This window comes from Mirounga leonina, unplaced genomic scaffold, assembly GCF_011800145.1.
Source record: "Mirounga leonina isolate KUSES-001 unplaced genomic scaffold, KU_Mleo_1.0 Mir_154, whole genome shotgun sequence".
NCBI classification, from domain to species: Eukaryota; Metazoa; Chordata; class Mammalia; order Carnivora; family Phocidae; genus Mirounga; species Mirounga leonina.
The window spans coordinates 4,607,294-4,629,911 of record NW_023270389.1 but is presented as its reverse complement, the minus strand read 5'-3'; the positions used below and the strand labels follow the sequence as shown (position 1 = coordinate 4,629,911).

At 52.4% G+C, this 22,618-nt stretch overlaps 1 protein-coding gene across 1 annotated transcript in view; it reads right to left on the bottom strand.

Annotated features, from left to right (window-relative positions):
• The window catches only part of LOC118013977 (sodium/potassium-transporting ATPase subunit alpha-4), a 30,763-nt gene extending 8,825 nt beyond the window's left edge, over positions 1-21,938 (bottom strand). The window contains exons 1-17 of the mRNA XM_035009924.1: positions 21,789-21,938; positions 21,570-21,629; positions 19,927-20,130; positions 19,301-19,414; positions 17,349-17,483; positions 16,992-17,109; positions 13,452-13,720; positions 11,586-11,784; positions 11,284-11,393; positions 10,995-11,129; positions 7,496-7,685; positions 7,186-7,358; positions 2,897-3,033; positions 2,352-2,502; positions 2,098-2,266; positions 675-829; positions 392-515 (exon numbers count right to left, since the gene is read on the bottom strand). Of these exons, the coding sequence (XP_034865815.1) occupies positions 392-515; positions 675-829; positions 2,098-2,266; positions 2,352-2,502; positions 2,897-3,033; positions 7,186-7,358; positions 7,496-7,685; positions 10,995-11,129; positions 11,284-11,393; positions 11,586-11,784; positions 13,452-13,720; positions 16,992-17,109; positions 17,349-17,483; positions 19,301-19,414; positions 19,927-20,130; positions 21,570-21,629; positions 21,789-21,938 (2,593 nt within the window). The remainder of the gene's footprint in view (positions 1-391; positions 516-674; positions 830-2,097; positions 2,267-2,351; positions 2,503-2,896; positions 3,034-7,185; positions 7,359-7,495; positions 7,686-10,994; positions 11,130-11,283; positions 11,394-11,585; positions 11,785-13,451; positions 13,721-16,991; positions 17,110-17,348; positions 17,484-19,300; positions 19,415-19,926; positions 20,131-21,569; positions 21,630-21,788) is intronic.
• Positions 21,939-22,618: the final 680 nt, after the last annotated feature.

Sequence of the window (22,618 nt, the reverse complement as noted above, 5' to 3'; positions counted from 1 at the left end):
ACTGGTTATTGGCTCTTCTGCAAGCAGGCACGTGAGTTCCCCTCCTCTGGCTGACCGTACATCTGCGATCTTCCAGTACCAGGCGCAAGTCCTGTTCCCTCCACACGGCCTCCCTGACTGTCCTCCTGGCTCCTGAGCCCCCTGCTCTGTTCTCCTCTCGCACATCCTGTACACACTCATTTCTTGGCACTGGGAAAGATGCTATCATTTTATGTATGTCTGTTCCTTCTCGGCTGGACTCTTAAGTCAAGGGCAGATCACACATCAGTGGCTGTTTGTGTTCTGGGCGCCCAGCACAGAGTTTGTCGTGATGAAAATATCTCCCTGACTCCAATGGCCTGGCAGGTGCAGCCTCTCCCCACACCCCAGCCCCCCATATCTCTGGCCGCACCAGTCTGTCCATAGGCCATGCTGATGAGGCGGTGGTTCACCAGATTATCGCTCTTTGGATTCCGTGGGGCCCTCTTCATGATGTCACTTTCAGCTGACTCATAAGCCAAGGAGATGGCCGGGACCTGGAGGATGGAGGGTGGGGGTGACAAGGGACACAAAGTTCAGAAGGAAACACAGAAGTAACTCGGTTGAGCTCTGTCCCTCCCCCTGGACACAGACTTTTCCTGCTCCCCAGTCCTCTTGTGGCAGCTCTGAGAGCAGGGTCCCAGTTTGGGGCTCACCATGTCAGTGCCCAGGTCGATGCAGAGGATGGTTATGGTGCCCAGAGGCAGGGGGATACTGAGGATGATGAAGAGCAGGAAGGGGGTGATCTCGGGGATGTTGCTGGTCAGGGTGTACGCGATGGATTTCTTAAGGTTGTCGAAGATGAGGCGGCCTGGGGGAGGAAGGCCACTCTTCTGTGACAAGTGCAGAGAGCACACCACCCACACACCGGCTCCTGGACAGAGAATGCTACAAAGCAGAGTCACAGCCCATGGAAAGGTCTGGAGGTCCGAGACCTCGACCCAGTCCTCGCTCCCAGCTTTGTCCCGAATCGCATGACTCTTCATTAGCGCCGTGCTCTATGAGCACGCCATGTCTGAGTGCTCCTTGTTCTTGGATTCCGTGGGGCTAATAGCACCTGATCCCTGAGAATGAAACAGGGCTGGGCCGGGCTGCTACTTAGAGATGTCTGAGAACGCCAACATAAAAGCCATTAGAGGTTGAAGGCTGAAGTGGAGAGAGTCCGGACTTGGGTTCCAATCCCATTCTCTGCCGCAAGAGCTGGTAACGTTGGGCACCTCCCCAAGCCTCATTCCTCCTGCCTTGCAAGATGGCTTGAGTCCTTCCCTGATGACCCTTTCAAAAACTGTAACCCCAGCCCCATTGCACTGATCTCGTAATATACTATGCAATTTATTTTACTGTCTGTCTTGCTCCACTAGAAATTAAGGAGCATGAGGGCAGGGATTTGTGTCTTTTTATTTCCCATTGTTACATCCCAGGATCTAGAATAGAACCTGGTACATGGTTGGTGCTCAAAAAATGAATTGAATTGAATGGATACCAAATACTGAGCAAAGTGTCGGGATCATACTAGGTTTCAGTAAAACGGTATAACTATTATTCTTATGTGGCTTGTCATAGGGTTCAGCAAGATGACTGCAGGCAGAAAGCAGGGAGCCCAGGAAGCAGGAATCTGGGGCTCTCCTGCTCACCAGTGGGTGTGGTCTTCAGAACTCTCTGGGAGAGTGGGTGCTTGATTCGGCTCATGCAGTCAGTTCCTAGATCAGCCTCCAGCTGATCTCATTGTATCAACATCATTCAGGCAACAGGTTCCTGGGGACCCCGGAGATTGTGGCGGATGGAGTCGTCCCAGGGAAGGGCTACATCCTAGAACCTGCTGCAGACCCACTGGAATGTGTGTGAGGGACCAGAGTCCCCGTCTCCTTCACAAATCTGCACTTGCCTCCACCTCATACAAAAGGGCTCCTGGCAGTGATGTTCCAACTACGGCCAAGTCTAATTTACAGAATTTCGTCTTACACTGATTATTCCCAGTCTGTACAGGGTCACGGACGTGGAATGATGGGCAAAGGGAATGACAGAACGCACACCAGCTCCCGCCTGTCACCTGAGTTGACGGGCACCCTGCCCCCTCACCCTCCTCCACGCCCGTGACGATGGAGGCGAAGTTGTCATCCAGCAGGATCATGTCGGCGGCCTGCTTCGACACGTCGGAGCCCGAGATGCCCATGGCGATGCCAATGTCAGCCTTCTTCAGCGCGGGGGAGTCGTTCACGCCGTCCCCGGTCACCGCCACAATGGCCCCCTGGACGAAGCACAGCCAGAGCAGGGGAGGAAGCCCGTCGAGGCCCCGCCCGGCCCACCCCGCCGGCCGGCCCTGCTTCGCTCACCTGCCTCTGACAGCCCTCCACGATGATGAGCTTCTGCTGCGGGGACGTCCGCGCGAACACGATCTCCGTGTGGTTCTTGAGGATCTCGTCCAGCTGCTCCGCCGTCATGTCCTTCAGGTCGGAGCCGTGCACCACGCACGCCTTGGCTTCCCTGAGGGAAGGAGGTCAAGCCACTGCAGAGCGCTCAGAGTTCCCCAGAGGTCCTGGTGCCTCTGTCCAGCCTCCGCCATACCCTCCTGTTTCTGCCTTCAGCCCGGCTCCTCGTTTGTCCCCGGCCACCCACTTTCCCCAGATGGACACGCTGCACCCCTCCCTGCCTCCAACCCTCTCCTCCTTTTGCTCTGCGTCCTTCCACCCACTTCCTCTGAAAACCCACTGACATAGTCACTGGGTCATTTTCCTAATACATTTTACTTTGCAATAAGTAAACCCTACACATCCTACCTACTACAGGAGCCTCCAGGAACTGTAGCGAGGGGGGTCGGGGTGGGGTGGTTGAGGATGGAGGGGAAGCACTGCAGATCTGAGTTCTTTAGGGGCCCCACCTGGTGTTGATCTGGCTGATAGGGACCTGGAGCTGCGCAGCCATGTCCTCTGCTGTCTCGTTGCCTTCTGATATAATGCCCACACCTTTGGCGATGGCCTTGGCTGTGATGGGGTGGTCCCCGGTCACCATGATAACCTGGGTTGGGAAGGGAAGGAAGGGGAGCAGAATCATCTTCAGGGGGTCCTGGACGCTTTGTCTTTCTCTCCAGGACCTAACGGATCACTACCTTCATTCAGAGGGCTATTCGTAGTAGTCCCCAAGGACTTCCGCTATGGTGGCTTCATCCCCCGGGACTGGGTCAGGACCACCAGACCATAACACATAGAACAGTTTGGGTTCTAGATTTCCCGGGCATAAATTGGGGATTTGGGTGTATTGCTATATTCCGATTTTCACCGAATTGTTCCAGAAGCTGTTCTGTTTCTGTAAGCTCAAAAGACAAACACCTACACATAGACCAAATGGTAATAAAGGGACATCTGGAATAATCCATCTGCCTAGCAAAATATCTTCTAGGCCCGGGTGCGTTCTGACCCTCACTCTTCCTCTCCTTCCCCCCGTGGCCTCCCCTGGGTTCCAGCCCTTTTGCTGATGCCCTGTCCCCTGGCTCCCCAAAGGTCAGGTCCTGGCTCCGGGCTGTCCTAGCATTCTGTTCCTTCTGTGTGTCAGCACTCGTCCTGCTCCAGATGGGGAGGGCTTGTCTCTGTCTGCTGGCCCGAGCGCTCTGCAAGAATGGGCCGAGTCCAGGCTCCTCGTGAAGCTCTGCTCTTGCGCAAAGCCTAGCCCATAGCCGCCGTTCCACAAACAGCCATCAGATGCAGGAATGAAAGAATGACGGCTTCTTGAGAGTCACGGCCCCAGGCTCCCGAGTGCCCTCCGGGCGCACGGCTTTCCCTGGCTCCGATGGAGGGAAAGGCAGCTGCGAGGCTGTGACTGAACTGTCCTGGGAAGGTCCTGGAAAGGTCCATCTATTTGCTTTCAGAGCATGGAAACAAGGCTGTAGGGAGTCTTTCCCAGAGCCCGCCTCGTTGTGCGCTGGCCTGAGAGCAGCGTGAGTCCAAGCCCGGCTTCCTGGAGGGAGGTGGTGACGCAGAAGTCCGTGTGGCCACCAGAGACCAGCACGGCCACTGTACCCACAGCACGGACGGCGAGTGTCCCCATCTCACCAACGCGGCCCCACGGGGTACCCGGGGAGGGTCTGGGAGGGGGCTGCATGCGAGCTTACAATGTTCCCGATGTGACGCAGGCCGAGCCCTCCGTGCTGCCCTTCAGGCTCCCTGCGCCCGGACAGCCCCGCAGCGGCTCATCCGTGGTGACCGGGGGGCCCAGAGGGCAGGTGCGCCGTCATCCTGATGCCCCCCCCCCGCCCACCCCGAGCACCCTGGCTCAAAGGGGCCGTTCCGTAGTAGTTTCCGGCAGTCCCACCTCCAGGCCAGGCTGGAGAAAGAAAAACACAAAGTACCCCCTTCCCCACCCCCACCCCCGCCCCTACTGAGTCCCCAGGACGCGATTTCGCAGCGCACAACAGACGTGCGGTCCTGCAGAGTGGCTCCCTCTGAGGTAAAGGACGTCTCCTGGTTTCTGGGATTCGTCAGGGACTGAAGGACTCTCATTTCCAACTTGTGGGTGCTGGCCGTACCTCCGCTGTTCCCACGTAGTCTCGCGAGCTGCCCTCTTGTTCCCTCGTCCCTTCTCTTCCCGTGTGGGGCCCATCGGAGCGACGGAGTCCGGTGTTGGTGACACGGCCGTAGGTCTCACGGCCAGACTGCGGTTCTTGGAGGAGCCGGGTTCCGGGCGAGGCCCAAACACCTTCACGGCCCCCACAGCCTCAGTGAGTGGCAAATATAACGGATACTTGTATTCATTTTTTTAATTACATTTATTCCAAAGGCCCGAGCACGTGGTTCTACCTGGGAAGTACCAGCCCTGCGATCACCTCCTTGTAAGAACTTTGCTGCCCTGTGACCCCAGGGCTCTCCGATCAGCTCTGCATCAAGGCCACTTTGGTGTTGGCCCTGGAAGGGTCTACCCTACGCGACAACCCGCCTATGTCTATCACATTTGTCTTCCTCGAAGGATGACATCGTGTGTGTGTTTTACACTCCCCTATAGGGAAAGGGGGCTGATTCAGAATTTCTCACCGAGTCTGCCAAACTTCTGCCAGCTTCGGGTCCAGAAGAAGTGAGAAATGATAATGCGAACTGTAAGCCTATGCCCAGAACACGGACTGGCCCAGAAAGCCCCCGGGCCTCCTGCTTCAGCAGCCAGCCTCGGACTCGCCTGCCTCGGGCGGTCACGACACGCAGGCTAACTTAGCCCTTTGGCCCCGTTTGGGCCTCCCCACCTTGGGGGCAATTGTAAGTCTCTTCTTCTTGCTGTAAGGGACCCACAAATCCCCAGATGAGATGCATTTCACATCCCCCGTATAATTCCCCATTCCAACAGCCACCTCAATGCTCAGGAAACTCAAATGGGCCCTTCTCCAGCTAGCTCCCATGATGTGGTGTGGGGGCTTCGAGAGCCGGGGGAGGTCGAGACGTTGGCCATCCTATGCAGATGCACACGTGCTGCTTCTGCAGAGAACCAACCGCCCAAACAGCGTGTGGTGATTAAGGAACTCACTCTGAATAGTTCCTCCATCCGTCCCTCGGTTCTCACTCCAGCCACAATCATTGAACTTGGCATGGCCCAGCTGCTCCCAGACAAACTGCCGACAGTCAAAGTTCTAAGATAAAGCCAGCTCCAACAGATAGCATCTCGTTCTCCTTAGCTACCTCCAGCGCCCCCCACCCTCCAACCTGCTGTCCCCCAGGCCTGGGATCCAGAATATCAGTCATGAGCCGGAAAGGTGTCAGTCTCTGACCTGTAAGGATGAGTGAGTCTCAGAATCTGACCTGGAAGCGGGGTACAGAACGTCTCAGAACTAGAAGAATCCCATGCAGTCTGAGCCCCCCGGCCGAGGAGGAGTTCCCACCTCTGGGACTGTGCTCTGCAACTGTGTTTCACTCTTTTTGGTTTCTAGCTTTGACGCCTGGACGAGCGCCTGTTGGTGTAGCTGTTCGCCCCGAGTCAGGTGCAACCAGGGTTCAGCTCTCCATGGCTCAGCCTCTCTGTCATCCACTCCAGCCCCCAGCCCCTTCCCAGGAGCACCTTTCCCTGACATCGTCTAGCCCTTTGCTACTCCTGCTGTGGTCTGCAGACCGGCGGCAAGGGCATCGCCTGGGAGCTTGTTACAAACGCAGAATCTCAGGGTCTTAGACCTGAAGAATCAAGATTTTGCATTCCGACAAAACCCCTAGAGGAGTCACATGCACAACCCTAGGACACTGGTTCTCAAACTTACCTGCCTAGTGAAATCTCTAAAAAAGTTTTTTTATTTTATTTTATTTTTTTTAATTTTTTTTAAAGATTTTATTTATTTGACAGAGAGAGACACAGCGAGAGAGGGAACAGAAGCAGGGGGAGTGGGAGAGAGAGAGGCAGGCTTCCCACAGAGCGGGGAGCCCGATGTGGGGCTCGATCCCAGGACCTTGGGATCATGACCTGAGCTGAAGGCAGACGCTTAACGACTGAGCCACCCAGGCGCCCCTCTAAAAAAGTTTTAAGAAAGGGGGCGCCTGGTGGCTCAGTCGGTTAAGCGTCTGCCTTCGGCTCAGGTAATGATCTCCGGGTCCTGGGATCGAGCCCCGCATCCGGCTCCTGGGATCGAGCCCCGCATCCGGCTCCCTGCTCAGCGGGGAGTCTGCTTCTCCCTCTCCCACTGCCCCTCCCCCCTGCTTGTGTGCTCTCTCTCTCTCTCAAATGAATAATCAATAAATAAAAATCTTAAAAAAAGAAAGTTTGAAGAGTACAAATGTCTGCATCCTGCCCTGAGAGTTTCCAATTTAATGGGTCTGGGGTGTGGCCTAAGCGTCAGATTTTGTTTTAAGTTTATTTATTTATTTAAGTAATCTTTATACCCAATGTGGGCTTGAACTCACAACCCCAAGATCAAGAGTCGCATGCTTTACCGACTGAGCCTGCTGGGGGGTGCCTGGGGGGGCCCTAGGCATCAGACTTTTAAAGGTCCCCTGGTGATTGTAATGTTCAACGCAAGACAGGATTCTAACTACAGAAGAAACTTACTATTTCCTATTAGGTAGTCTCTTAAGACTAAAAATCGTAAGCTCAAGGAAACAGACATCCATTAAACCAAGATTATGAAGAACCTACTCTAGGCAAGGCTTTCTACTGTTGTTCCAAGTTGTGACAGGTCGGGGGGCTTCCGGGATATGGTCAGGAGTTTACCTTAATCCCTGCACTACGACACTTGCCCACAGCATCAGGCACTGCAGCTCGGGGAGGGTCAATCATGGATATGAGTCCCACAAAACAAAGGTTATCCATGGGAAAATTGATTTCATCTGTATTAAACTTGAATCCTTTGGAGAAAGTGCTAGGCAGATTCAAGAAGCAGAACCCTGGGGAGAGACAGAGGGACCAGTAGTCATTCAGCGGCCTACGTCCCTGTCTCGCTCACCCCAACATCTTCGAAATTTCACCCCACAAATAACCATTTGGGTGTCATTCTTTCTGGGTTTCTTCCGAAGCCTCTCACCTAGCACGCGTTCCCCCAGGCCTCCCAGTTCCATGTAGGCTTTCTGGAAGTCTTTCCTCATCTCATCGTCCATGGGGTACTCCACCCCCTTCAGAAGGTAAGAAGAGCAAAACTCTAAGATCCTCTCCGGAGCCCCCTTCATCATCAGTACGTGGGTCTGGGAGCTGTCGTCCTGCAGGTGGATGGACATCTAGGGAGGAGAGAGGAAGAATCCTTGTGGCAGGAGGAGGGAGCAAGGGTTGGGGCAGAAAAGCAGGGGAAAGGTTTTTGAGGGTAAAACAACAGGTAACCCGTTTCATATCCCCCTCCCCATTTCCTTTGTCCCCTAACCCCAGTGCAGCCCCCTCCCTCCAGGCAAATCTGACTCAGGGTCAAGCCCACCTGTCCTCCTGTCCCGGGATCCCAGCCCTGTGTTATTTGCACAGGAGTCCCTACTATCTCTGCAGGAGCTGAGAGCACAAGCAGGACTCTCACTTTCTCTGCTTCCTCTCTGCCTGGAAAGCAGAAGTGTGGGCCAGGCAGAGGCAGCTGGGTAGACGGGAAGAGAAGGTAGGGGCCACGGTCCTGTGTCCCCCCAGCAGGAAGGCTTTGTGACCTCAGGTCAATCCACTGAACCTCTCAAAACCTTAGTTCCTTTGATACGATGCAAAAGATCCTGTGTTTCCGACTTCATTGGGTTTTTATGGGACACAATACAGTCAAAAATCCACATATATCTTTTGACTCCCCCAAAACCTAACTACTAATACAGTTTGCTGGTGACCCAAAACCTTACCAATGACATCAACAGTCAATTAACACATATTCTGTATGTTCTGTGTATTATAGGCTGTGTTCTTATAGTAAAGTGAGGTCAAGAAAAGAAAATGTTAAGAAAAATCACAAGAAAGAGAAAATCCACTGACTGTACTGTGTTTATCTAAAAACATCGGTGTTTAACTGGGCCTACGCGGTTCACACCGTGCTGTTTGAGGGTCAGATTAGTTGTTAAAAAGTACTTTGAAAACTATGAAGCACAGTCCAGATTACGTCATCGTAATCCCTTTGCCACTCTCCCGACAGTCTGAGAAGTGCCAGGGGCTAGTGGTGGGGTTGGGGTTGCGGTCGGGGTCAGGGCCGGCCTGGTGGGCTGGGGGCAGGGAAGGCCAGATTCACAGTGAATCTCAGGAGACCAGAGGCCAGGAGGAGAGAGGAATGAGATGCATTTCGGTTTTGCGTTTTCCCTGGATCCTTGATCTGTGAGCAGGAACTGTGATAGGGTTCCTCTTCGAGCCAGGAACTTCCCGTTACGAAGCCTGTTTGGTCACCAAACCAGCACCTCGAAAGGAGCAGGTGCAGAGGGGGCTGGACCACACTGCCCAGAGGGTAACCAAGGTGGGAAGCCTGTGTGCAAAGTGCTGTTAAAACCGTCCCATGAGAAACCTTCAAATATGTCCTATAGCTCTCAGTTATATTCCAAATACGCCTAAGCAGCTAAGAGGAAGAATCTTAACTTGTTGAAGCAGAAAGCTGTAAGAGGTTTAAAAAGCTTGATTTCCTGCGTGCTTAATATGTATTTGTTCCCTATTTACTGAGATTATCGGAGGTGGCAGCAAGATCTACTTATAAGTCAGTAACTTGGTCGCGAAAAAATCACATCTTGATAGAAAATTACAGATAAAAAGGTGGGAGGGGGCGCCTGCATGGCTCAGTCATTAAGCGACTGCCTTCGGCTCAGGTCTTGGTCCCAGGGTCCTGGGATCGAGCCCCGCATCGGGCTCCCTGCTCAGCGGGGAGCCTGCTTCTCCCTCTCCCTCTCCCTCTCCCTGCCGCTCCCCCTGCTTGTGCTTTCTCCCTCTCCTTGTCAAATGAATAAATAAAATCTTAAAAAAAAAAAGTGGAGAAATCTGGGACTATCAGGACAGAGACCCTTCCTTTCATTTCAGTCTGAGAGCAAGGAAGAGATGAAGGCTGCAGGTGACCGAGGGCTGGGACAGCCTCGCAGAGCCGGGGGCTCCAGCCGCACCCAGAGCCCACCCCTGAGGGCAACGCCCGGCTGGCCGAGCTCACCTGGTGGGGGCATCACAGAGGAGGATCGTGCCCTTTGCACGTGACACTCAGAAAGCACACTAATCTAGTCGTTTTGGGGAAAGTCGCTCTTTTGTTGGCCATCCCAACAAATGTCATGGATATGTTTTGCTTTTATTTTAAATCACATGAAGGAAGAAGTATCTACTTCTTTGCAGGCACAGGCTTTAATCCGGTCCTGCCAAGCACAGAATTCTTGTCTGGGTTGTGAGGCCACTGAACGCCAGAAAAAAAAGTAGAAATAAGTTTGCAGTGTGGGCTTAGGAGACCTATCTTATTACACGGACTGGAAGTCAGCTGAGACAAAAAAACTCGGGATCTATTTCTTTAACTCTTACTTGTTCAGTGTTCAATATGAAAAGGCAATTGGGTTTTAAAAACTCAAAACTCTATATAGCTTTTGTCATTTTATTATTGTTTTTTTAGTTATGATTTTTTTCCCTTGTGAGGAAAATTTGGGGGATCTACTCCTCTCTTAGCAACTTCCAAATACAACACTTGATGAGTTCGCCTGCGCACAGGCCTTGCTAACCTCCTGTGTCTTGTTCTGATGTTAGTACCGTGCTGCTAAAGCGAGCACTCTTCTGCGGTTTCTAAGACAGGAAAACAAAACTGACTTTTGGGGAGTCTCGTTTCTTCTCTGTTACCCACACCTGAACCTCTGACCTTCATGGTAGCGCATGAACTTGGAGGATTCCCCTCCCCTGAGCAAACCGTGACTGTCCTGCGGGGCCCAAACCTGACTGGTGGCGCTCCAGTCGTGGGGGTGCCACCCCCCACAGCCCCCTCTTCAAGGTGTGCAGGACCTCCCGTGGGAGAGTCCCACTGGCTTTGCTGGCTGTCCCCTGCACTCGGGGTTAGTGCCCACCACTGCCCCTCAGCCCGCGTATCTCCATCCCTTGTCACGTCTCTCTGGGTAGCGGGTAAAATGCCCCTGAGAGACGAAAACCTTCGCAAACGTGCTGGAGCGCTCGCCCCGCCGCCGCCTACCTGATGGCAGGTGCTAGAATCCAGGCGCGGAATGCAATCATTCCACACTGCCCAGAGGGTAACCTTGCAAACCCAGCCTTATCCTGCAGGGGCAAACCTTGCAGGAGCCACAGAGATGCCTCCGAGGGCTGCCCCAGGCTCTACCGTGAGTGTCACCAACCAGCCTGTCCTACCCACAGGACACTTCCCACGTGCTCTCTCCACAAGAGACGGAGCCTCGCTCTCTGCTTGGGGCCGAATGCCTCTTCCTTTACCACCTGCTCCTCCCTTTCCCTGCTGGTCACTTTCCCTTGAGGTGAGCCTTCCTCTTAATGGGGATGCTGGGTATCCACCGTCTCCATTCTGTTGTTCAGAGGGGAGGCTGAAGGCGAAGGCAAAGCTCCCATTTCCCCAAACGACGAGCCCACCCCCGACCACCATTCTACCCTTGTGGGTTCTGTACCTGGTACTTGTTGGTGGAATTAAAGGGGATCTCTGCCACCTTGGGGTTTTTCTCTCTCATTTCCTTCACAGAGCTGTATGACTGCTCGATGAACTTGAGGAGGGCTGACTCGGAAGCATCCCCTGCTGTTGCCCGCTGCCGGGACGGGATTTGTAGGGTGAGCCCGAGGGATACGGCACAGGGCGAGGGGTGCAATGGGGAGGACCCTAAGCGCCAGGATAGAGATTTCCAGGGAGAGGGCGGGGCATGCCCTTGACCGAGGCATCGTCTCCCCCGCCAGGCCTGATACCTTAGCAATGGGAAGGGTCTCCTGGTGAGCCTTAAAGTCAGCTCGGTTGCAGAGGCCGGCGATTCGGGCCAGGATGAACCAGGTCGCAGAGCCCTTGGCAAACGTTTTCCCTAGGGAGAAGGAGAGGCTGTGAGCAGGATGGGGGTGGGGAGTTTAAAGCAGGGACTTACTCGCATCCTGCTCTGTCCCCCAGCACTTGACAGAGAAAACCCTCGTCTGCACTCAGGGCCCAGCCGTCTCCCGTGTCCGCACACCCGCCCCCGGCCCCTCCACGCGTGGCTCACCCACACCACTCGAATCACCAGTCTGCTCTTCGCTGGTGTCAGCCTTGTATATGGTCTTGTCGAACCACATGTGGGCGACGGTCATGCGGTTCTGGGTGAGGGTGCCCGTCTTGTCGGAGCAGATGGTAGAGGTGGAGCCCAGCGTCTCCACTGCCTCCAGATTCTTCACCAGGCAGTTCTTCTGCGCCATGCGCTTGGCGGTCAGGGTCAGAGACACCTAAGGCCATGAAGAGGGCTGAGAATTAATGGCGACGAAGTGCTCGGCTGCTCGCACCACTTTGTGTTTGGGAAATCGGATTGTTCGTATTGCTATTGTAATTTTGGAACTTCTTTCCCTTTTGTGTCCACCTAGTCTTTAGCGATTCCACGTCCGGCCACAGGAAGGAGATCAGGAAAGTGATGGTGTTCGTGCTTCACAGCATAGCTCGGAAAAAAGCGCATCTTCCTTCACCAGGGGAACATAGCGTGTGACCTTGTCCCTGGAATACTCTGCTCCCCCAGGATCCTTTCGTCTTTTCTGTTCAGCAGCCCCTTTCCGGTCAAGTTCAGGGACCATGTCGATAGCTAACCTTTCATTGTGGGGTAAGGGGGCTGGTACCAATAGTTAGAAAAAAAGAAGAAAACAGGGGAGAATCATGAAGTCGAGAAGGAATATTGCACCACTGGAAAGGACTTGAGAAATTATTTAAACTGGGACATTTTTGTTGACATTAATTATGCGGACCATACGTTCAGTGAACGTCAGGTGTGTGGCAGGGTTGTTTTAAAAACTAATCAGTTCTGGGGCGCCTGGGTGGCTCAGTTGGTTAAGCGACTGCCTTTGGCTCAGGTCATGATCCTGGAGTCCCGGGATCGAGTCCCGCATCGGGCTCCCTGCTCGGCAGGGAGTCTGCTGCTCCCTCTGGCCCTCCCCCCTCTTGTGCTCTTTCTCTCTCTCAAATAAATAAATAAAATCTTTAAAAATAAATAAATAAATAAAATAAAATAAAAATAAAAAAAATAAAAACTAATCAGTTCTTAGGCTATGGTTATATTAATACAGAATTCTAATCGTGGGGTTATGATTTATTTACATATTATCACTAGTCCTGAGGTTTTTGTGCTAACCAACCACACCCTGAGTATTATTCTCATTTCTATTTTAAGAAGGATATTGATAATCTAGAGCATAGCTCCAACAGGTGATCAGTAAGCCAAGGGGTCAGAAGACTGTGTCCTGTGAAGAACAACTAGAGGAAAGGGGACAATTTCACCTCCCACCAGGGAGTTTGAGGAGGCAGGATGGCTCCCGTCAATCAAAAGCGTAGTTTGTAAAAGAGAGAGAAATGACTTGTTTTGTGTTTCTTCAGGTGGGAAAACTGGGACCAAACAGGAAGTCGTATTTCTGCTCAACACAATGAAATCCAGCTAGAGCAACCCAGCGGTGAAATGAGCGGAGACCGAAAGGGGCGGGCTTCCCAGGACTAGAAATAATCGTCATCTCCCATGGATTGTGCACAAGATATTCAGCATTGGTGGAAAGGTTGGATTTCTCTGGGCTTTGAAGTCCTTTCCAATAAGATTCTGTAGTTCTGAATTCATCTTCCTCTAGAAACCGATGATTAATTAAATTGACGCCTGGAGATGTTCCGTGATTTGGCCAAGTTCACTGGCCGGTACAGGCTAGACTAACTCACTGCTGGTGACAGAATCTAAGTGCTTCCTGCACTGCAACTCATGGAGAAGAAAGAGAAGGCACCAGAAAATGTGGATGGAGGAAGTCAAGGTCCTGTGGGAGCTAAGTGGTTGACACTTGAGAGATTCACTAGCAAAAGAGATACAAACGATTTCACCCCCTGGGGCGGTGTGTCTGCCCAGAGGCCACCCTCCACCTTGGCTACTCACGGTGACAGTGGCCAGCAGCCCCTCGGGCACATTGGCCACGATGATGCCGATGAGAAAAATGACAGCCTCCAGCCAGCCATAGCCCAAGATCAGCGAGAATCCGAAGAAAGAGACACCAAGGAAGATGGCCACCGCTGTGATCAGGTGGATGAAGTGCTCGATCTCTGCAGCAATGGGGGTCTTGCTGACCCCCAGGCCTGATGTCAGAGAGGCGATGCGGCCCATCACTGTGGAGTCTCCCGTAGCGATCACAATGCCCCGAGCTGTTCCTGCGGAGCAATGGGGAGGTCTGAGGTGGGGGCGCTGCTGGCTTTCGTTCCTACAAGGAGAATGCTGTCAGTGGTCAAAAGCAAGGTGGACACTCAACACCGTCCGAGAGGCTCTTGTAGTCTATGCTCCTCATATTTAGTTTATACAAGTAAGGTTCTCCTCGCCCAAAAAATCTCTGAGATTTCACAGTTCTCCACTTTCATGGACTCATTGCCTTCCCCGTCAAGAAGGTCTTCATTACACTTAATCTGAATGTCTTCTATTGCCTGTATGTTTCTTATTTTGCCCTCAGCGGCTGAATAGTTTCTAGACCCCCAGGAGTCGGGGTCGCCCTTCTGCTAGAGTCCTCCCTCCCAACATCTGGTTATTCACTACCCCAGTGGTTCTCCGTGGGTGGCCGTTTGCCCACCCAGGAGACATTGGGCAGTGGCTGGAGGCATCTTGGTTGTCCCAGCTGGGGTGGGAGGGGCTGCTCCTGGCATCTGGCGGGTAGAGGGCAGGGGTGCAGCTACACATCCTGCAAATGACCGGAGTGCCGCCACCCCCCCAAAGGAAGAATTATGCTGCCCTAATGGTGATAGTATGGAGGCTGGGAACCGAGCCCCTCCCTGTTCCGCCTGCTGGAGCCAGCCTGACCCCTGCCGGGGAGCAAAGCCGTAGCAGCTCTAGGCCTCTCGCTCCAGGCGCCGCCCCCGGAGTCAGAAGGGGGACTTGGACGTCCTGTTGGGCTTTACACGCGTGGGATGCCGGCCACTCACCTACGTGGCTTGAAATGAGGGGCCTGACAAGGTTCTTGGCTCAGAACAATTTTCCGGCTTTATACACACAGTGGCTGAAATTCCTTCCCTTCCAAGTCACGGTCAGAATCACCCAGAAAAGCCACGTACTCTAGAAATATCACTTGTTTTAGGATCAGAAGGACTCCGGCTGGGAGTTCAGCTTTCCAGCGGGGCAGCTGTTGGCCCGGGGCCAGCTCCGTACCCGCTGGCCCTCGGGCTGCCTCAGCTCTAAGAGGGGATGGAAGCGTCCACGAAGCTGTGAGGAGTAAAGGTTATTCCAGGAGCCTAGGACAGGACTGGGCGCAGTGGAGGCACGCAAATGTTGGTTTCTTTCTTCGTCTAGATGGATTTGAGGTCTTGAGAAGGACTGATACAGAATGATGCGTGGGACTGAGTAGGGGTGATTCTACTCCAGCAACTCCCACAAACACCCTGCACAGAGCGGCCGCTGCATGTCCGGGGTGGCCTCCGCTGAGGGAGCCTGAGAGTGGGGTCCCGCCCAGATGGCCACAAGCGGGGTGGTCGTGGTGTTCGGGGGAAGAGGGGCTCCGGTACGAGGCCTCTGCAGATGGGCTCCACAGCGGCCGCCCGCCGGAGGGCTGCCTGCTGGACGTGTTCACAGAGCCTTGTCGAAGACACTACAGGAACTGAGAGGTGCTGAGAGGGTTTGGGGTTGGGGGCGGGGGTGGAGTATGGCACTACATGTATATCTATTTTGTGCCAGGGTTTGGTCTAGTTCTTCCTTTTTACTCCTTCATGGGTTTCCCCATGCACAGAGAGGCAGGATCTAGTAATGAATCCCCTGTGTCTGGAGACAGGATGGGTTGATGTCAGCCTGGGGAAGGTCAAGCCCATGGGCAAGCCTCCCGTACCCAAGGCCAGACGGACGCCCCGTACTCCGCACATCGCCAGGGAGACAGCTCAGGCCCCATGGGGATGCATGAGAGCCCAAAGACAGAGACCTGCAGCCCCGTCGGGACCACGGCCATGAAATTAGGGAGGTGAGGGCCTGGGATAAAGGTTAAAGGCGTGCTCCTCGTTTGCAAAGTGCACAGATATTCCTCAGTTCAAGAGTCAAGAGCTCCTTCAAACTAGCTCCACCCCCTTGGCCCCGTCTCGCATCCCTCTGGTCTCCGACTAAAGCCTCCTCCATCTGGGCCAGGACCTTGTTTCTCGGAGGGGGTGCCACCACCCACGTTCCTCCCCTTATCTGAAGCATATACTTTGCTGACCAAAAACCTACTTGGGGAGGACAAATGTAAGCAAAACTTTTTCCTAAAATGTAATAATATAAATCCAGTGTTTTTGAAGGAAGCTTGCTGACCTGCATCTTTCTGCCCAAAATTAAAAAATCAAAAGATTAAAAAATTAATTAATTAAAAAAATTAAATGGTGATTCGAGGCGGAGAGAAGATTCAGATTAAAAAAATGTTAAATTAAAAATTAAAAAAATTAACATTAAAAAATTTTAAAAATTAAAAAAAATGTTTCAATATATATTTTATTTTCTGGTTGGATTCTTCTTCAGCTTTATTGTTACTCTCATTTTTAAAAATATTTTTCAAGTGAATAGCTTCATGACCAGAGAGAGAGGTCATTGGCAAGCTTTATCCCAGATAAGGGTCTGTGGAAGGAGCACAGGCTTTGGGAGACGGACTCGCACTAGATCCTCGAGTCTCCGCTTTCCTACGGGCTTGTGCTCTTGGACACCGCATTTCATTTCTTTGAGCTCTTCATATGCAAATAGAGTGCAGGTTTGTTGTGTAGTGTCCTGAGAGTCAGATCCATCTGTAACACTTGGCACATGCCAGGCGTTCAATTAAAAAAAATAGCTGTTTCTTAGTTACCCAAACATTTATTCTTAAGCACGAGTAATGGCTTTCACGTGTGTTCCAGAGAGTCTTGCAGGCCTCCTTAAGGGGGAAGGTTGACATGAGACTGAGTCCGTTGTTACCACCTTGGCCAGAACTGCCTCCCAGTTCAAGGGTGTCTTACGTTCTAGGAGCAAAGCCAAAGTGTGAGTGGCATCTCTGGTAACTCCAGTTTCCAATGCCAGTGCCTCCCTGGAATAGTGAGAAGTTGCGGCTCCTCTCAGAAGAAGACTGACCTAGCAGGGCTGAGTAACTTTCTGCTCTCATGTGCTATTTTCAACTTCTAGAGCATAGTCCATTCACCAGCCAGAATAATACGGAGCTGACGATTGCAGGGCACTTCCCACATGGTAGGTTTTGTGCTAAGCATTGTATATGCATGATCTCCTTGGGTCCACATGAAAATCTACAGGATAGCGACTCTTAGTATCATCAGGGTGCAAATGTGGAAATGGTGGCTTTGAACTTTCACCAAAGGTCATACAGCTCCTGAGTGATGGAAGACCTAGACTGTTCACCAGCTCTTGCCTACCCAATGACCTTTCGAAGATAGAGCGTTCCTAAAATCTTTATTTGAATCTCTGCTTTTGAAACTAGGCTATTTATGATGTGATGCTCACCTTCCACACAGTTGGTGGAGAAGAAGCAGATGTTGTGGGTCTCCAGAGGGTTCTCATGGGTGAACTCGGGGGAGCGGGTCTGGGGCTCTGACTCTCCCGTCAAGGATGAGTTGTCCACCTGGGATGGGCAGGAGGATGGGACGTAAAGTGAACATGGGAAGAAAAGTTCCTTTGTAAAGATAACACATCTTTATCTTCCACCAACACGGTGTGCAGACACCAGCCCCTGTTGGCTCCGACCTCAAATTTGCACCTGTAACTTCTTGAGGTTCTGAATAATAAGATCATGCTTTCTTTCACTGAGTCCAGATCACTACAGTGCTTGGCCCCCTCCCGTAGCTTCCCGCATCCTCTCACCTTACATCCTTGTGAGGAGATGAGCCGGAGGTCAGCTGGGATTCGGTCTCCGCCCTTCACTTCTACCAGATCTCCTACCACCACATCCTCCACGTTGATCTGAATCTTCTCTCCGCCTCGAATCACCAGAGCTTGCTGTGAGAAGAGAGTGCAGGGTTATTTCCAAAGCTTTCTGCTTCCCCCATACCCGCTCCTGGCCTATAAGCTCCTGTTCCTGGTCTTCTTCCTTGTGACTCCCTTCCTTACGCTGTCTCTCACTACACCACCCTTGAAGGTCTCTTTGGCAGATTGCAAATTCTTACCATCCCTGTCCTTCGCAGCATGACTCTGGTGACCCTCTCTCTAAGAGATGGGGGTGTCTGTCTCTCCGTCCTTACACTTAGGCTTGGCTACACGGCTTGCTTCGGCTCATAAGACGTTACAAGCATAATGCAAGCAGGGGCTTAAAAAGTGGGGGCTTGCCCTGTCGTCCCTGGGAACCCCTCTTCCACCGTATCGAGCAAGCCTGTGCTGGCCTCCTGGAGGAAGAGAGGTCATAAGGAGAAAGGCTCCAGCGGTCACAGCCATCTCAGCCATCCCCGGACATGGGGATGAGGTCACCTGCGACCGTCCAGCACCCCTCAGCCCAGCCCAGATCAGAATAGCCCTGCCACAGAAGTGTGGGAACGGCTATTTTTGTTGTTCTGAGCCACTAAGTTTGGGATGGCTTGTTAGGCAGCAAAAGCTAATGAATGGTCCCCCAACTCCTACTTCATTTTACCAAAGCATCATCCCCTGCCTGAACTCTCACCCAAGGGAGGAATTAATTTATGTTGACACCAAAGGGAAGAGATTCTGGGCTATAACACTAGAACATGACTGTGCTGTCGGGAAATTCTGGAGCCTTTTCTTTCCAAGTTTCCAGCTCTGTGCCTAGAAACCTCTTTTTGCTATCATATTATTTCCAGATGCTTAAACATATTAGAAAATAATCTAAACTTTCAGAAAAGTGGCAAGCATAAAAATTGTACCAAGAATACTTGTAATGACCTTTACCCAGATTCACCTGTTGACATTGTACCCCATTTGCTTTGTCCTTTGGTCACTGTCTGCACACATGTATGTATGTGAACACTTCTTTGCCTGCACCCTCTGAGGTAAGTCACATACATGACGATCTTCTATCCTGCGTACTTCAGTGCACGCGTCCCAAGAACTAGTGTGTTAATACCCACAACGTGGTTGTCGATTTCACTAGATTTCACTTTGACACCGTACTGTTTGCATTCCAGCTTTGTCAGGACCCCATATGTCCTTTGCCACATTACTTCCTCCTTAGGCATAGGATTCAGTCTCAGTCAGGTATTGCATTTAGTTGTCATGCCCCTTTAGCCCCCTGTAATCTGGAACATTCTCACAGCTGTTGTTTGTCTTTTTTTTTTTTTTTTTTTTTGAGAGAGAGAGAGAGAGAGCTTGCATGAGGTGGGGCGGGGGGTTGCAGAGGGAGAGGGAGAAAGAGAATCCCAAGCAGACTCCACTCCCAGTGCGGAGCCCAAGGCAGGGCTCGATCTCATGATCCTGAGATCACGACCTGAGCCGAAATCAGGAGTCGGATGCTTAACTGACTGAGCCGCCCCTGTTCTTTGTCTTCAAAGCCACTGACATTTGGAGAATCCAGCCTCTCCAACCTCCTTTGTACCTCCCCCACTTTTACTAGAATGTTCTCATTTGGGGCTTCAGATTATGCTCGTCACATTCAGATTATGCATTCCAGGCCAGACTACTTCATAGGTGTTCCTGTGTCTTTCTCAGGGTACTTCTAGGCATGATAGAGTAAATCTGAAGGACCCTCATCCTCATCACCACCCTCACTCAGTTCACACAGTGTAGGGTATAATTTTCTGGGGACTCAAAAACTGTGTGTTTGGCCACATTCTGCACCTCTCTCACTAGATCCTCCACACCAATCCTACCTGAGGCACCATGTTTCTGAAAGACTCCATGATCTTGGAGCTCTTGGCCTCCTGGTAGTAGGAGAAGCAGCCAGTGATGATGACCACGACAACCAGCATGATGCCCAGGTACAGCTGTGGGCGGGGAAACAAAGGGTTCATCAGGAGGTCTTTTCCTTCCTCTTCACCCTCAGAAAATCAGCTTGCAAGGGTAACAGCTAAGGAAGAGTCCGAGGCAGGGTGCCTCACTCAGAGCCCTGAGTTTGGGTGAGGGCCAGCAGGATGCAGCAAACACCCAGGAAGGCTGTTCATGGGCTTGGGGGAGGGGGGGGAGAGCCAGGGTGGGAGCTCAAAGAAATGAAAATTCTGGCAAAGAGAAAGGGGCTGCAGAGCACTTTGATGACCAGTCAGGAAGATAATCAAAGGAGAGCAAGTTTCTGGGCGAAACCATGGCTCTCAGGGAGCTGAATCAGTAGCTTGCTAGGTAAAAGGCTAGGGAAACCAGGAGGGACCAAGGCCTCCCTTGGCAAATCCTGGGAGTACTAGGGATCTGGGCCAGAGGCCTTCGGGAGTGCAAGGCTGCTGAGCAGAAGAGTGTCAGGGCTAAGCAGAGAATGGGCTGGGCACGAGCAGCTGAACAGACTCACGTTATCTTTGGTAAGCTCCTCCTTGTAGTGTAACTGGATGCCATAGGCCACGAAGCAGAGAATGGCACCAATCCAGAGTGGGATCGAGAAGCCACCGAACAGCTGTTTACAGAACTTGACCCATTTTGAAGTGGTGGGGGGCGCGGTAAGTGTATTGGGTCCATCTTGTCTTAAGATTTCCTGTGCCCTTCTGGGGCTCAGGCCCTGTGTGGAGAGGAAATAGGAAAGGACAGAGAGCCATGAGCAGAGAAGCAGCTACAGGGAAGCTCAGAGGTGCCATTTATAACCCCAGGTGTGTCTACAGACCAATGGAGCTCTCTGAAGGTCACCCTGGAAGCTCTTCCTAGAGTTTGCAGTACAGAAGAGATCTCCCTTGTTTAGCACGGTTACATAGGAAGGATTTGTAGTTGGTGGACTGATTCACAAACCTTTTGAACTCCTATCTTGGGCGGGTACTGTGGTAGGACAGCAGAATGAGTGGGAACGGTCCCCCCCTTACGGAGCGCCACCCTAGTGGGAGGTAACGGTCAACAGTTCACGGTATAATGAGCGAGGCTAATGCAATGATGGGGTACAATACCTTATGTCAATAACATAAGGACATTTACACTTTGACTCTTAGACATGGGGGAAAAAACGCCAACCAAACACACGCAGGTACAGATTCCCACTGGAGCCTTGTGTGCTTTTCCTTCTGAGAGTAATAGCAGAACCCACCAGAGGATTAGGAAACAAGCTCTCCTTCATCCCCACTGGACACCCCAGCTTCCCCTGAAAAACGTACGACTTGAATGAAAGCAGGACAAGCCTCATTCGTGCCTCCCTGGTTACCAGACAAAGTCCCTTCGGTGAAGCAATTCTAGAACTAAAAACTTACGTTTTGCGGGCCTTTAAGTTTTTATTTGTGGTCCTCGTATTAGTGGTAGCAATACTAAGGGTAATAGAATATGTGGTTTTAATGTTGAAGTGTGGTCTGGGGGGCCCATGGGGTCCCGCGATCAGATGATTTTCACAATAGTGCTAAATCATGGTTCGCCTTTTTCCATTCTTGCTCTTGAGCGTATGGTCACATATCACAACAGACTTAATACTGAAAATATATGGGAATCCAGCTGCCTTTTCTTAAAAAACTAGACATTTAAAAAAAAACCTAGACATTAAAGAGGTTTGCAGAAATGTCAAACGCCACTAAGTTTTTGTTTGGGAAAATAGTTGTCATACAAATATTATTTATACTAATATATAATGGATTTACTCTTGTTTTTAAATGAATTAGGAAGTATTTTTTAATTTTCTCAATTTTAATGTTGAAGATGATAGCTATGGATAGATGTAACTCACAGAAACAAAAGCTCTTTAGGGTCTTGAGAATTTATGAGAGCGGAGAGGGGGCCCCGGGGACAAGGGTTGGAGAAGTGTATTCTCCTTTCTCTCATCTGACCCTGAACTCTGGGGCATTACCGTGCTGGGCTTTCCTCAGTGTGTGTGCCGGGGAATTTGGCTGGGAGGAGGGAAGGGTAACAACATTGACCTGGAAGTTAGGGCCCCGACTTGCAGCTCCACTGCTGCCCCCCCGGGGATGGGGTGGGGGCTCCGCATCGGAAGGAGACCCTCCGCCTCCAGCAGGGGCTTCCTTTGCTCACCATCGTTAGGTCCACGGAGTACTTGGAGCTCAGCTCTTCCAAGGTTAATTTGTGATCCTCCTGAGGGGACAGTGGAGTCGTTGGGGGATGGGTGGTGACCCGGGTCATTTCCAGGGGAGGGGGAGAAGCCCCTGGGGCGGAGGGCCCGGCCTGGGGGGTGCCGTCAGGGCGGGAGGGGCCGGGCTGCAGGGCTGAGGAGAGCAGCTGGGGGGTTCTCACCAGGACCACTTCCTTCTTCAGCTCCTCCAATGCAGTCTTTTTTTTCCTCTTCATTTTTCTTCTCTTCCCCATTTTAGACCCCCTTTTAGGTCTTGGGCTTGGGTTCTGCTCGTGAGGGGTCACGGTCCCCTTCTTCCCCCCGCGCCCCATTGTCCTCCCTAGATATGGCTGACCCAGCTCAGCTGGTGGGGAGGAAGCCAAGGGCGAGGTGAAGAAGTGGGGAGGCACAGGGAGAAGCGGCGGGGTGGGGGGGACAGAGGACGGGGAGGGCCAGGGAGTGAGGAGGAGAGGGCAGGGGGAACACCGCCCGGGGAGAGCAGAGGCCGGAGGTGGGCTCCAGGGAAGGGGAGGCCAAGCAGGAGGCGGGCGGCAGGCGGCAGGCCAGGGCTGGGGACACTATGGGGGCAGCCTCGGCGAGGAGGTGCAGATGCTGAGGGCGCCAAGCAGGTGGGTCAGGGGGAGGTGGCCCCTGGCCCAGGCCCTGTGGGTGCCGTGGCAACCCCCAGGTCTGTGGTCACAAAGGCCTCAGGACAGTTCTGGCCCAGAGTCCAGGAGTCCCGTCTCCGGGCTGGAGGGCGACAGGAGCAGGACCCGCCTCAGCGAGAACGTCAGCGTGAGCGCCAGACTGGACCCAGGTCCCAGCTGGGTCTTGCCGGCTTCCGGGGCTCACCCGGACCCTTGGCAGCTGACAAAAAAAAATAAAGCAGGCCCTGTGTGTGAGCATGTTCTTACTGAGGCCTGCTTCTCCGCCCTCCTTGACCTCGAGCTTTTAGTTTTAGGAGATTACAGCAGAATAGGTCAGATCTTGGGCATTTGAATCAGTCCTGGGT